The sequence below is a fragment of the Dipodomys merriami genome, unplaced genomic scaffold, assembly GCF_024711535.1.
Source record: "Dipodomys merriami isolate MVZ:Mamm:240054 unplaced genomic scaffold, mDipMer1.0.p SCAF_2, whole genome shotgun sequence".
Classification (NCBI taxonomy): Eukaryota; Metazoa; Chordata; class Mammalia; order Rodentia; family Heteromyidae; genus Dipodomys; species Dipodomys merriami.
The window spans coordinates 73061994-73075082 of NW_027203381.1; the positions used below are offsets into that span (position 1 = coordinate 73061994).

The window sequence follows — 13089 nt, forward strand, 5'->3', positions numbered from 1 at the left end:
CTTTATTCTGATATGGTCTCTATTGCTTATCAGCTATTTATTGGTTTATAATCAGTTTTCAGGCACTAGGACAAAGAGAATCTTAACAAGAACAATCTAGACAATTGCCTATGATTCTACATGGCTCTGCAGACAATACTACCAGAGCCACAAAAAATGAATTCTGAAAACACTTTTTCATATACTTTCAAAATTCCATTTGAGAGAAGAGAGATCTTTATGTGGAAATTAAATGTTAATCTTCTGAAATAAAAGCAGCAAAGCTATTTCTTAAGTGGTTAGTTCTGAGTAGACATAGTTTCAGAGAACAATAATAACGAATGATGTCTGACTTCAGCAACTACCAGCCTAGACTAGGGTGGATGTGGCTCTTTCCAGGAAGTCCCTGCTGTGGGAACCTGACACTGCACAGATTAAAAAAAAAACTGTGAGGTACTCAGTAAAGCCAGCAGAAAGAAATTTTAGCTCTCCCCTTATGAGTAGTGTGACCTTGTATGGGTTATTTAATGCCATTTAGCCATTGTTAACTCCTGTGTAAAAACAGCACAATAATATCCATTTGAAAGCCATTGGGAAGATGAAAACTCGGTGAAATAACAGTAGCAAAGCATAAACCATCATCTGTGTTCTCTCAACAGTGAATTGAATGACTCTGTTCCTTACCGCTACCCCAGAATCTCCCATGACTTGTTTGTGACTCATTATCAGAATACTGAATTTTCTCCTTATTCAGTCATCCTTTGCCATCCATTCGGAATTAGTGCTAAGGCCTTCATGAATACTCAAATCTTGAATTAATACTAAAATATAACATACTAAAACCTATTCATATACTAAAATTCATTGAAACCTCATGTGGAACAATATGCATATAGCCTATTTATATACTCCAGAATACTTAAAGTCATCCCTAGATTACTTAAAATACTTAACATTGTAAATGAGATGTAAATAGTTGCTAATCTGCATTGGTTAGGAAATAATAAGGACCCAAAGCCTGTACTTGCTCAGCACAGACACAACAATGGGAGCTAATTACACTTTCCATCTTCTGTTGAGCCATGGATGAGGAGCCCACAGATTCAAAGATTGGACTATTCCCCTTCCTCTTCCTTTTCTTTGCTCTCTCTCCTTTGCCCTCTGTAATTCATTTTTTCTTTTCTTAGACTAATTGGCTCTGCTTGTTATGCCAAATTCTTTCCTCCTCTCATTTGTCATACTCAAGTAGAAATTTAAATTATCCTCATTCCTAAATTAAATAACTAAGCATTCAAATTTGTGAAACAAACTTAAGACATGGTATCAATCACAAACAGTTGTTAATAAGCTGTTTCTGAAAACTCAATTTTCTTCTTTATGTGCAAAAGATCCCTTTCAGAAAAAGGAGAAAAGAAAAAGTCCCTACTATAAAAACTATGAGATCAACTTAAGACAGATGCTCCAAGAAGAGAATAACTTAATTTTACCTGACTTTTCATGTTAGAGAGGCCTTTCTTCCCAGAAGGTCTCACTTTGAACTTTGAATAGACATGTCCTGACACATTCGGCTTTAGGTAGGATAGGCATCAGAACATCACCAACTTCAGTCTCCTGTGGCGATCACAACCCACAATAAAGTAAGAGAGAGCACTCACCAGTCCAGATCCATCTCCTTCGCTCCTGCAGTGACCTAAAAATGCCTGGAAAGAAGCCCCCTTGTCAGTCTTAACTGTGCGGGCCTGAGACATACAGAGATCAAGAGCGAACCTTCCACGCCTGTGGCCGCCGTCCTCTGTAATGACTGTATACCCCGTTTTACACTTTCTTTAAGAGAGCTGTTCCTCTTTTCTCTGCAGATTTTGCCCACGCTTGAGAAAAATATTTAACCCTTTGCAAACTCATTGACCTAGGTCTAAGCATAGTTTTTAAACACAATTCAGTGGCTTAAGTTCCAGATCTGATGTTAAGATGAGGCTAAGAATGCCCCTTCGATGCAGATTCTTCAAAAAAATCTAGAAAATGGAATGATTAAAAAGAGTAAAAAATACATACACAAGATGAAATGAAAGACACTGCAGATTTGGGTAAGACAACAAAAAAAAGTGTGATTTATTATGGTGACAGGAGTGGGCTGGGATTTCAGACATCTCTGTAACAATTTCCACCTCGGAGGTTAATGGAGGATTTTACTCAGCCTGAAGGGATAGCCTCCTTCATAGATAAACAATTTAGAAGAGGGAACACAAACCACCACTTTCCTTAGCTGTGTCCTACTACATACAGCCAAAGACTGCCTCTATGAAAGAAAACATTCTGAAAGTGAAGTCTGAAAACAATCCACATAATACAAATCAATAGATGGACCTACAAGAGAAACATAGAATTCATCAAGCAGAAATTATACTAGAAGTTTTCTCATATGAATTAGATAGAACAGCATTGAGAAGTAAAATTTACTACATGAAAGCAAAATGTATGAAGTAGGATCTCATCAAAACAAATTCATATAAAATTCCAAAGACAGAGGAAGTTCAAAACAAAGTGAAAACGGATGGCCTCGGAGAAACAAAACAAAAAAAAACAAAAACACCCAACTTTATTCAATCCTAATGGCAGAAAACAACAGTACAAAATCTCTAGAGTTTTGAGTTAGAATTCTGTACTAGATAAGATACTGGTTAGTGTGAAGTCATTATAAATACTACCAAGAAAACAATAACAACAAAATATTCCTGTCAAGAAACTCTTTCTAAATAAATTATTTAAAGATGAGTTCTAGAATTTTAAGAAATAATCAAAATTGAAAATCTAAGAATGGAGAAGCCATGGCTAAGGAAAAAAAATGCTGATCTCAAAACTAGTTAAACATATATAGAGATAAGATTAAATAATTGTTGTAAATTAATTCAACCCAGAATGTTACAAGTAAACTATGTATATCATTTTTACCAAAAGCATTATCAAAAGCATTAGGATATGGCCAATAGCTGGAACAAAAAGAAAAGAAACAAACTGTTAATTTTACCTTTAATAATTTCATCTAAATTTGAATTTTTTTTTGTCAGTCATGGGCCTGAACTCTGGGCCTGGGCACTGTCCCTCAGCTCTTCAGCTCAAAGCTATCACTCTACCACTTGAGCCACAGAATCACTTCCAGCTTTTTTCTGCTTATGTGGTGCTGAGGAATTGAACCCAGGGCCTCATGCATGCAAGGCAAGCTACTACTACTACTACTACTACTACTGAGCTACCTTCCCAGCCCCTAGAATTGAACATTTTAAGACATAAAGATAGAACAGTACATTATATAATTTTGAAATTATTGCATAAAAGATGTATAAATAAAGTAGTATTTATAACTAAATAGCACATTAGCTATAAAATGAGACACCATAAAAAAACAAAAATAAATTTGTATAAACATTTGTGATAAATATGACAGGTGTGGGATCATTTTTAGTTTCTCAGTAATTTGTACACTAATTTCTATTTAAAATAGCGTAAAAGTGCTTATGTTCGTCTTGTTATAAACATTTTGTTAGGCATTAAAGCATATTAATAATGTATCATGTAAGTAAAATTATATCTCTAACAGTAACTCTCCTGTTTAATAAAATTGTCTCTCGTATTAGATAATGTATGCTTTTTAATATTTCTAATTACTAATAATTTTGTAATCCATATATTTGCATATGAGTACCAATATTCATTTGTTATCCTTTGCTATATAACAAATTACCCTAAAACTTAGTTGTCTAAAAGTGCCAATGTTTAGGGATTGATATCCAGAACATATAAAGAATTCCTAACAACAAAATCAAATTAAAAAATGGAAGAAAGGTTTGAATAGGTATTTCTCCAAGGAAGATATTCTAATAGCCAATACTTGAAAATGTTACAAAACCACTAGTCATTAGGGAAATGCAAATTGTAACCACAGAGAATATAAGCAAGATGGCAGAATAGAAAGCCCCAGTCCTCCCTTCCTCCCACAGAGACACAATTCAAGAACAATATATAGAACAATACTCTTTGTGAGAAATCCAACAGCCAGTTGGGAGACTACCTTATACTAGGTAAGCACAAAACCAGTCACATCAAAGCTATTAGGAAATTTTGTAGTTATTGTAGTCCTTTCCCTGCATAATTAGGAGACAGTTCTAAATCCCTGGCTTCTTCCTGAGGAAATAAAAGACTGGATAGCAAATCCTAGATGGACTCATGAGGATCTTAGTTCTGTCTTGTGTATCGCACAGAACTAATGAGACTTAGCATATGTGTCTGGGGGTGAGGAGGATAGGAGGGGAAAAAAAGCTGTGTGATGTGCCACGGTTCTAAGGAGCCTTTGAATAGCAGGCATGGGCAGATAGAGTCAGCAACCTCTCCCTCCGGTATAAGAAAACTGGAGTACGTGACCAACATGCCAGATTTTCTGAGTGGTGAAGGGAAACTAAAGGGTTTGATTTCTGAACCCAGTATGTTCTATATACCTGGGATCACTGAGAACAAAGAAAGAACTAGATGCTATGCTGCTCCAGAGACCTATGGCAAAGAAGAGGACAAAACAAGTTAAGTGTGAGTAATATAAAAGTGGAGTAGTAACAAAGTGGAGAAAAGGAAAGAAAGAAAGAAGGAAAGAAAGAAAGAAAGAAAGAAGGAAAGAAAGAAAGAAAGAAAGAAAGAAAGAAAGAAAGAAAGAAAGAAAGAAAGAAAGAGAGAAAGAAAGAAAGAGAGAAAGAAAGAAAGAAAGAGAGAAAGGAAGAAAGAAAGAAAGAAGGAAAGAAAGGAAGAAAGAAAGAAAGAAGGAAAGAAAGGAAGAAAGGAAGAAAGAAAGAAAGGAAGAAAGGAAGAAAGAAAACAAGTAAGAAAGAATGAAAAAAGAACATTCAGTTCTTCAAGGAACTGATTTCAGTGCAGTCCAAGATGGGGCACTTAGTTAGACACAATGTACTCTAAGTGAGCAAGGGCTGCTAAGAAAAAACAAAAAAGGATATTTAGCACAACAGGTAGATATCAGAGATTATATTAGTCAGGCTTTCTGTTGCTGTGACAAATAGTGAAGAGTAATAATTTGAAGGAGGAAAGATTTCTTTTGACCCAGTTTCAGAGATTTGAGTCTAAGATCAACTGGAACCATTGTTTGGGGCCCAAAGCAAGGCAGAATACCATGGTGACAAGAGCATGTGACCGAGATTGTTCATCTCATGGCTGTCAGGAAACAGAGAAGAAAAAAAGCAAAGGGCAAGGGATAAGATATGTCCTTCCAGGTCACATTCCCATCATCTACAGCTAAACATCTTCCCATCTTGAAGGAGACTAGTTAGGGATGCTGACCATAAAAAGCCTCAGGTGACATCTGAGGTTTTGAAACAAACCTCTGTCCTAGTTTCTGGTGATTTAATGTTTGGGAGGTTGGACATTTCCATCCTGCAGATCTGCATCGAAGTAATGGAACTTCAGGAGGAAATGTAGAGCTTGGAGCAGGGTGGAGTTCTCTGGTGGTTTGGTTTTGTTTACATACTTGGTAAGTTTACATTTTCAGTGTTGTAAAATACCAAAGTTAAAACTTTGGGAGCTGGGCAATAATGGTTGACACCCATAATCCTAGCTACCTCTGGAGGCTGAGATCTGAGGATTACAGTTCACAGCAAGTAGAAAAGTCCATGAGGCTCTTATCTCCAATTGAACACCAAGAGTTGTGGCTTAAGTGGTAGAATGCTAACCTTGAGCAGAAAAGCTTAGGAACAATGCCCAGACCCTGAATTCAGGCACCAGGACTGGAACAAAACAAAAATTTCCCTGGGTAAAGAATTTTGAAGTTTGATTTTGACTAACCATTTTTTCCCAACCCTTAGACCATAACAGGAAGAAGAGGAGGAAGAGAAAACAAAGGGTGCCAGAAGGATATCCTGGAATAGATATCTGAGATAGAAAAATCCACAGTAGAACCTTATTGTGTGATGTGGCTGGAGAACTCCTTGATTGTATGGGCTTTCATATTCGTTGGGATAGCTACCCTGGCAGCGATCTCATAATTCAAGGAGAAAAGACTTTTTCATTTAAGATGGGTATAAAAAGTGTTCTTTGTCCATTGAAGTCTATGTCTGATTAGAAGACAAGTTAGATCAACAGGAGTCATCTAAATAGATCTCCAAAGTATGACTGATATGTTAGTTGATCATTTTATTTTTTAATTCTATTTTTATTTTTGATTAGCATATATTAGTGATACAAGGAGGGATTTCATTGTCACATTTTCATGCATGTATATGTAATTTCTTCCCTTCTATAACTCTTATTTATCCTCCTACCTCCTTCCTAATGCAATTTCAACCTGTTTCACTGTTCTATTTTCATACTTGCCTACTTCTTTCTCCTTAGTGCCCACTCTCCCCTAATTAGTTGGCCATTTTAAACTCACTGCAAAAGAAAAATTTCTTTGTAATGACATCCACCTCTCTGATGATTAGCTCTTAAACTGGGAAAGGTGCTAACTTAAATCTGCATAACAAACTTCACAAAACTTTTACATAAGCTTTTAGGTTAAGTTTATGTCTTTAAGATGTAAACCTCTAGTTTTATCCAAGAGTCAAGCCTTTGGAAGAAAAGATTTAAGTATTGCTTGAGTCTCTAGAGGAAATAATCAGATCAATGTTAAAAATCAACAAGTGATCATTCTATTTGCAAATTGTAAAACCTTCCTTTCTTGTCTGCTTTTTTCACACCTGTGTGCATGGATGTATTGTTTGTGTTATGTTTGCCTGTGTGCTTGCTTGTAAATTGTTTACATGATAGCAGAATGACTTACGTGTGAGTACTCAATGTAATGTAATGTAATGTTACGTAATGTAATGTTAAATTAGCACTAATGCTTTTTAGTTCACTGACAAGTAAATCTTTGACAAACAATTTCAAATTTTTTTTCTTTCTTGCGATTGTTTTAACATATTTATAAGATGATTTCTTTGTTGCTTTGTATGAACCTCCCCCACGGCATAACCCCTGCTTTCATTGTATTTAATGTTGGTATAATTTGTGGAGGGGAAGGGCAAAAACAAATCGTTTAAATAGGGATACAGGTGGACCCATTGCAACAATGAGAAATTCAAGTCCTTATGTTGAAAAATGAACTTTGCAACTTTGGCCGGGGGAGGGGGAGGGATGGGAAGGGATGGGAAGGGAAAACAAAGGAGGAGGCAACAATGCTTGATAAGAAATGTACTCATTACCTTGCCCAGGTAATTGTAACCCCTCTGTACGGCATTTTCACAATAAAATTTATTTTTAAAAATTTATACTTGCTGGAGAAATAAAAGTGAAGATGGCTTTTAAATTGTAATAAACCTTTGGCTTAGGCTGCTGGCCAATATATGTTAGATGTTTAAGTTACAACGTTCATTGCTTTTCTCTCTCTCCTTTTTTTTTTTCTATGTTTCAAGTACATCAACTTTCAGAACTGGTCTGATAATAATGGTTTTCATGGGAAATCTAGAAATAATTACTAAATCAAATGAATTAGGCAAACGAATAAAATCAGTTTCTAAGTCAGGTAATTTAAAGTCTAACAGTTACATGATAGAATGAGACATGAGTTATTTCTAAGTAAATTTAAAAAATCATCAATTGCTAAACATCAAGTCATCAATCGTTAAACATAAGCTCAAGTTTGCTCTTAATTTTTTAAATTCTATAAAAAGACTACTACAAAATGAGATTACTAAGAGTATAAGTCTCATTAATCCATGCAATTCTATATGCAAAAAATATAAAAAAAAACATTGAGATGTAGTTTTAATGAGAAAAATCCATAAAGAAGCAATTAAATATATTATTTTATTGGGAAAAAGTGAGTGACCTTGTCTAAACTAGGGATTTCATTTATTTTTCCTTTTATATATTTTTTGAGACATGATCTCACTGTGTAGTCCAGGCTGGTCTTGATCCCACAGTCCTTCTGTATGTTAACCATGTATATTTCAGATGTGCGACCCATTCTTATTGTACAATCTGAAAAGAGAGAAGTCTTAATTCTACCAACAATGAAATTAAATATTAAAAGATCATTAGACTACTTCATGTAGTATATGATCCTAGAAAAGTATCAGTTGTGCATTGAAGGAAATCAGAGGGGGAAGGGAGACTCAGAATTAGTAAGAGGAGACTATGCAGGTGACCTACCTCTCCAAAAAGTTCTTCCTTTCTACGTGGAGGAAGACATAGTGAAAGCAAAAAAGAGCAGGCTTCCAGAATCTCCTGTCTCAGGGGGAGATAGATGACAAATCAACAAGAAAAAGTCTGGGTTCCAGAAAAGTTGGCCTGAATTATTATTAAATCTACCCATAGTTCAGCTTACCTTGGGGGAAAAAATTGTACAACTAGCTCCTTGGAATAATAAAGACTCAAAGTTAAAAGAAATCATAGCTAACTGAACAGAACTTTGTGTACACTGCCAGAAAATTAACATCCAAATGAGGCCACCTGGAACCCCACTAGAAATGGTAACACAAACCAAAGGCATACTGCCTGGAGGGCACTGGCCAACAGATTTTACAGCCATGCCAACCACGCCAGGAGGATTTAATTATCTCTTAGTTTTCACAGAGACTTTTACCAGTAAGATAAAAATATTTCCTTTTCCTTCCTCCCTCCCTCCCTCCCTCTTTCCTTCCTTCTTTTCTTTCTTTCTTTCTTTCTTTCTTTCTTTCTTTCTTTCTTTCTTTCTTTCTTTCTTTCTTTCTTTCTTTCTTTCTTTCTTCCTTTCTTTCTCTCTGTCTTTCTTTCTTTCTTCTTTCCTTCTTTCTTTTTCTTTCTCTCTTTCTCTCTTTTCTCTCTTTCTTTCTTTCTTTTGTCTGGGTCTTAAACTCAGTACCTGATGCTTTTAGTCATTGTCTAGCACTGTATCATCTGAGCCAAGGCTCTAACTTCAAATGCATTTTCTTGTAGAACAGGAAAGGTGAGAAAAGTTATAATAGGGAGTTTCAAAAGAAATTACTCCCAGGTTTCAGTTACATTTGTCTATCTAAAGTGACAATAGATAGTGGGTAGAACTTCCCAGATGCTAGGTATGCAATGGAGCTTACATGCAGTTGGAGACTCCATCATCTGGCAAGATTAAAAGGGTTAGTTGTACATATACCTTCCCTCAATGCTGGTTTTTTTTTTTTAAGAATACTCTTAAAAACTCTCCTAGATGAAATGGAAAGACCTGGAAAAAAATCATAGTAAATGAAGTAAGCCAGACCCAAAGAAATATAGATCCCACAGTTTCTCTTTTTTCTCTTATTGGCAATAATTAGTGTATGTCTAGGATAATCTTAGCAGATGAATAGAATAGCTCAATAGCTATGTTCATATGACCATATAAGATGACGCTAAGCGAAACGAACTCCAAGTCGTGGACACAAGAGGTTTTTCTTTGTTGTTGTTGTTTTTAATATACTATGTGATTTTTTTTGTTTCCTTTGTATGTTCTTCCCCCGATGGTATATCCTCTGTTTTCACTGTATTTGATTCTGGTACCCTGATATTGTATATACGTTTATTTGAATTAGGGAAGGGAAGAGGAACAACAGAATGGTGAGACAAAGGAAAAGGGGGGAACCAATGCACCAGTGCTACATACAAGACATTATGTTGGAAATGATCTGTACAACTTGGCAGGTGGGGTGGAGGGGATGAAAAGTAGGAGAAAAATTAGGGAAGGGTTAAGAAATATGATAAGAAATGTACTTATTACCTTACTTTGTAGTTGTAACCCCTCCGTACATCACCTTGACAATAAAAAATAATTAAACAAACTCTCCTATACGGTCTGTTCATTTACACAGCTTTAATCTTGTGGATGCTTATGTTTTTGTGTCTTATCAGAAGACTAAAATCACATTCCATGCCAATGTATTAAAAGATACAGCAATAAGTATTTCTTTTGTCTCATTATTTACTTGGTCTGTTTGCTTAACTGTGCTTTGGCTTTAATTAATTCTGTGCTTTTTGGACTATTCACTTTAAGAATGATTTACAGATATACTAGCAATTTATGCCATATTCAGATGACACTTCAAACGTTGTAGTGCAACAATTAAAAAGGAACTAAAGCTATGGTGGAACAGATTGGTAATCTTAAGACACATCTTCTTGTAGTATCAAGGGGTTTCACTTCCCTGGGAAGATTTAGTGTCCTCATCCAGCCATAATTACCTTCATAAAAATGACCTCCATTTCCAAATCCCTCAAAAATGAGGAATCAAATGTTTAAGGGGGAAATGTGTTAACTGCTGAGACAGACACCTTAAGGAGAGCCACTCCTATAACATACCTTCAAAGGGATCTTCCCTTTTGTTTCAGATAAAACTTCTTAAAGAACACTGGGCATGCTTGGGGCATTTGTGTTTGCAATTTTAACCTTTTGAAAATAAGCGTTCTGCCCTTGACCTCATCATACCCCAGCTTATGCTTCTCTGCTCCTTCTTGAGCTCTTCAGCTCAAGGTTAGTGCCCTACCACTTGAACCACAGCGCCACTTCCGGCGTTTTTCTGTTTATGTGGTGCTGAGGAATCAAACCGCTGGGCAAGAAGTCTACCACTGAGCCAATGTCCCAGCGCTCCTCTTTCCTTCTTAAACTATGACCTAAAATGGAGCTCAGCAATATGCCTGTCCTTAAAGCATTACTTTGGCAATAACTCCCTTGCTCTCCTTACCTGATACAAGAAACAAACCTTTCTCCAATCATTATTTTTTGTCAGTGCTTGTTTTTGGCTTTGCATTCAGCAAGATGTAGACCCATCGTGTTCAGCTGCAAATGCAAGAGTCCAAACATTAAGTCCACTAACTCCTTGTCCATTGTTAGAGAAATGTGGTGTTATGAAATGAGTTCCAACAGACTTAGGCAGGTACTATTTTCTTAGTGGAGTCTATACAACCTCTTTCTTGGACTGGCTTTGTTCACTGCCTGAAGTTTTCCACAGGCACTTCTGGGCATGCTCAATTTTCTTCAAAAATTTAAGTTGAAAACTTATTTCCATATGAATGTGTATGGACTACCCAAATAAAATTCCCATGTTTTCTTTGGGGAGGGAAATGTACTGGAATTAACTCCAGTATTCTTCTTACCTGTTAAAAGGTAACATATCAGTTCCATTTTCCTAGCATCACCAATTGGGTCTCCGTTGTGTCTTTGGCTTCACGCTCACAAGTTCGTGCATTGCCCTCTCAAGAACTGACTTCAGGAATCTTGAGCCTTCCACATATCGCCTAGCCTTTTAGGCTTTCCTTTGAAATCTGCAGAGAAGCCGCTATAGTCACAAGACCCCTGTATTCTTTATGCCTGCAAAAGCAGTATCACCAAAGTATGCCACCTGGTTAAGTAGAAGTCAGAGAGAGCCCTTTGAAACATGGCTGACATGGTCTCTGAGTACCTGGATGGATAAGCATGGGAAAGCATTCTATGAAGTAGATAGACCTCTGTAAACAGAATGCCTGGATCTCTCTCTCTCTTAAAGCAAAGACTTTGAAATGAGTTAAAATCTTTATGCTCTTGAGCTTGCTATGAGTGGGATGTGGCTGATCTCTGAGATGTGTTTGAACTGTCTTTCCTACTATTTCCATGCAAAGCACTTGGCTCCTGTTGGTGGGGAAATGGTATGTGAAAAATTATCATTTATTGAAACTCATTCAATACTGTTGACTGAGAGGCTGTATGTTCTACCTAAACAACAGTGTAGCTGGTTCTTAGGCTTTGTTCATGTCGGCAATTGCCTCTACATTGCAGTGTTACAGCAAAATTGCTATTTAGGAAATTTCTAATCAAATATCAGGTCTTTTTGTCGGAAAAAGTCTCCAATTTGTGTGGAAAATGAAGATCTTTCGAGAACCACTAGCTCTCAGAACCATAGATAATGAAGCTGTTTTAAGGCAAGCTCTCCACAATCTGTTAATGCATTGTCCAATATAACCCTCAGTTGGCTTCTTTTTAATTGGTATAATCTCTTCAGAAATTACTTTTTCCTTGGCCCCTACTTACATTATGGGAAGGATCCACAGTATTCAAGACAAAGAATATGAAATAAGGTCTGGTTTTAGGTGAGTTGTACTAATGTGTATAACAATAATTTGCATGAGGTTTCATGTTCTAGGTCTCAGACCTACTGTATATACTGTATAGAAGATTTTAGAGTCCAGAACTCTACATCCTGAGCACTCATGTGCTCAAAAGCAATCTCTTTGGAACCATATACCCCCAGATACCAAAAGTCTATGTCCTTGGCAGTAATATGCTGAGATTCACTCTCAGACCATGATCCTTCTACCTCTGCTTTCTGAGTAGCTGGGATTATAAGTATATACTACCACATTGCACCTTCCACTATATTATTAGTGTTCTGTGTGTGTGTGTGTGTGTGTGTGTGTGTGTGTCTGTCTCTGTCTTTGTCTCTCTGTCTTTGTCTCTGTCTTTGTCTCTGTCTCTGTCTCTGTCTGTCTCTCTGTCTCTGTCTCTGTCTGTCTCTCTGTCTCTGTCTCTGTCTGTCTCTCTGTCTCTGTCTCTCTGTCTCTGTCTCTGTCTCTGTCTGTCTCTGTCTCTGTCTCTGTCTCTCTCTCTCTCTCTCTCTCTCTCTCTCTCTCTCTCCCCTTCTCTCTAATACTGGGGTTTGAATCAACTTGCTCGTTGAGCTTACCTGCTCAGGTAGCACTGTACCACCTGAGCCATGTTTCCAAATCCATCTCTCTCTCTCTTCTTTAAACTTCATGTGGTCAGAGATGAAGAAGGCAATCTCTATGCTCTCAGACTTTATTGCTATAACTTGAAGAATTGGACTAATTCTCTGTGGTTCCAGATCTAGTTTGCTAGGCATGATTTGATAACTGAAACAAATATCTGGAATAAATGTCAACTTTTAAAAAGGAAATATTTTGACTCACAATAATTGGAGATTTCAGCCCAGGACTAACTGGCCCAATTGTTCTGGGTTTGTGGTGGCACAGCTACCATAAAAGGAGCATATGACAGAGCAAATCACTTACCTCCTGGTTTGAGAAAGGAAGAGGAAGAGGCAGGGGCTCCACATCCTCCCTGAGGGCACGCTGTCAATGACTCCATGCTCCCTCATTAGGGCT

The 13089-nt window shown here is 36.8% G+C and overlaps 1 protein-coding gene across 2 annotated transcripts in view; it reads right to left on the reverse strand.

The window, feature by feature from the left end:
- Positions 1–8225, reverse strand: part of Cd86 (CD86 molecule) — a 68615-nt gene extending 60390 nt beyond the window's left edge. The window contains exon 1 of one of the 2 annotated variants that reach the window (XM_070030095.1): positions 8158–8225. Coding sequence is in view for 1 of the 2 variants with exons in the window: in XM_070030094.1 (XP_069886195.1) it covers positions 1635–1648 (14 nt within the window). In the remaining variant the exon portion in view is untranslated. Of the gene's footprint in view, positions 1–1634; positions 1759–8157 lie in introns of those variants that run through there. The other variant, XM_070030094.1, reaches the window with a different exon arrangement.
- Between the last annotated feature and the right edge of the window lie 4864 nt (positions 8226–13089).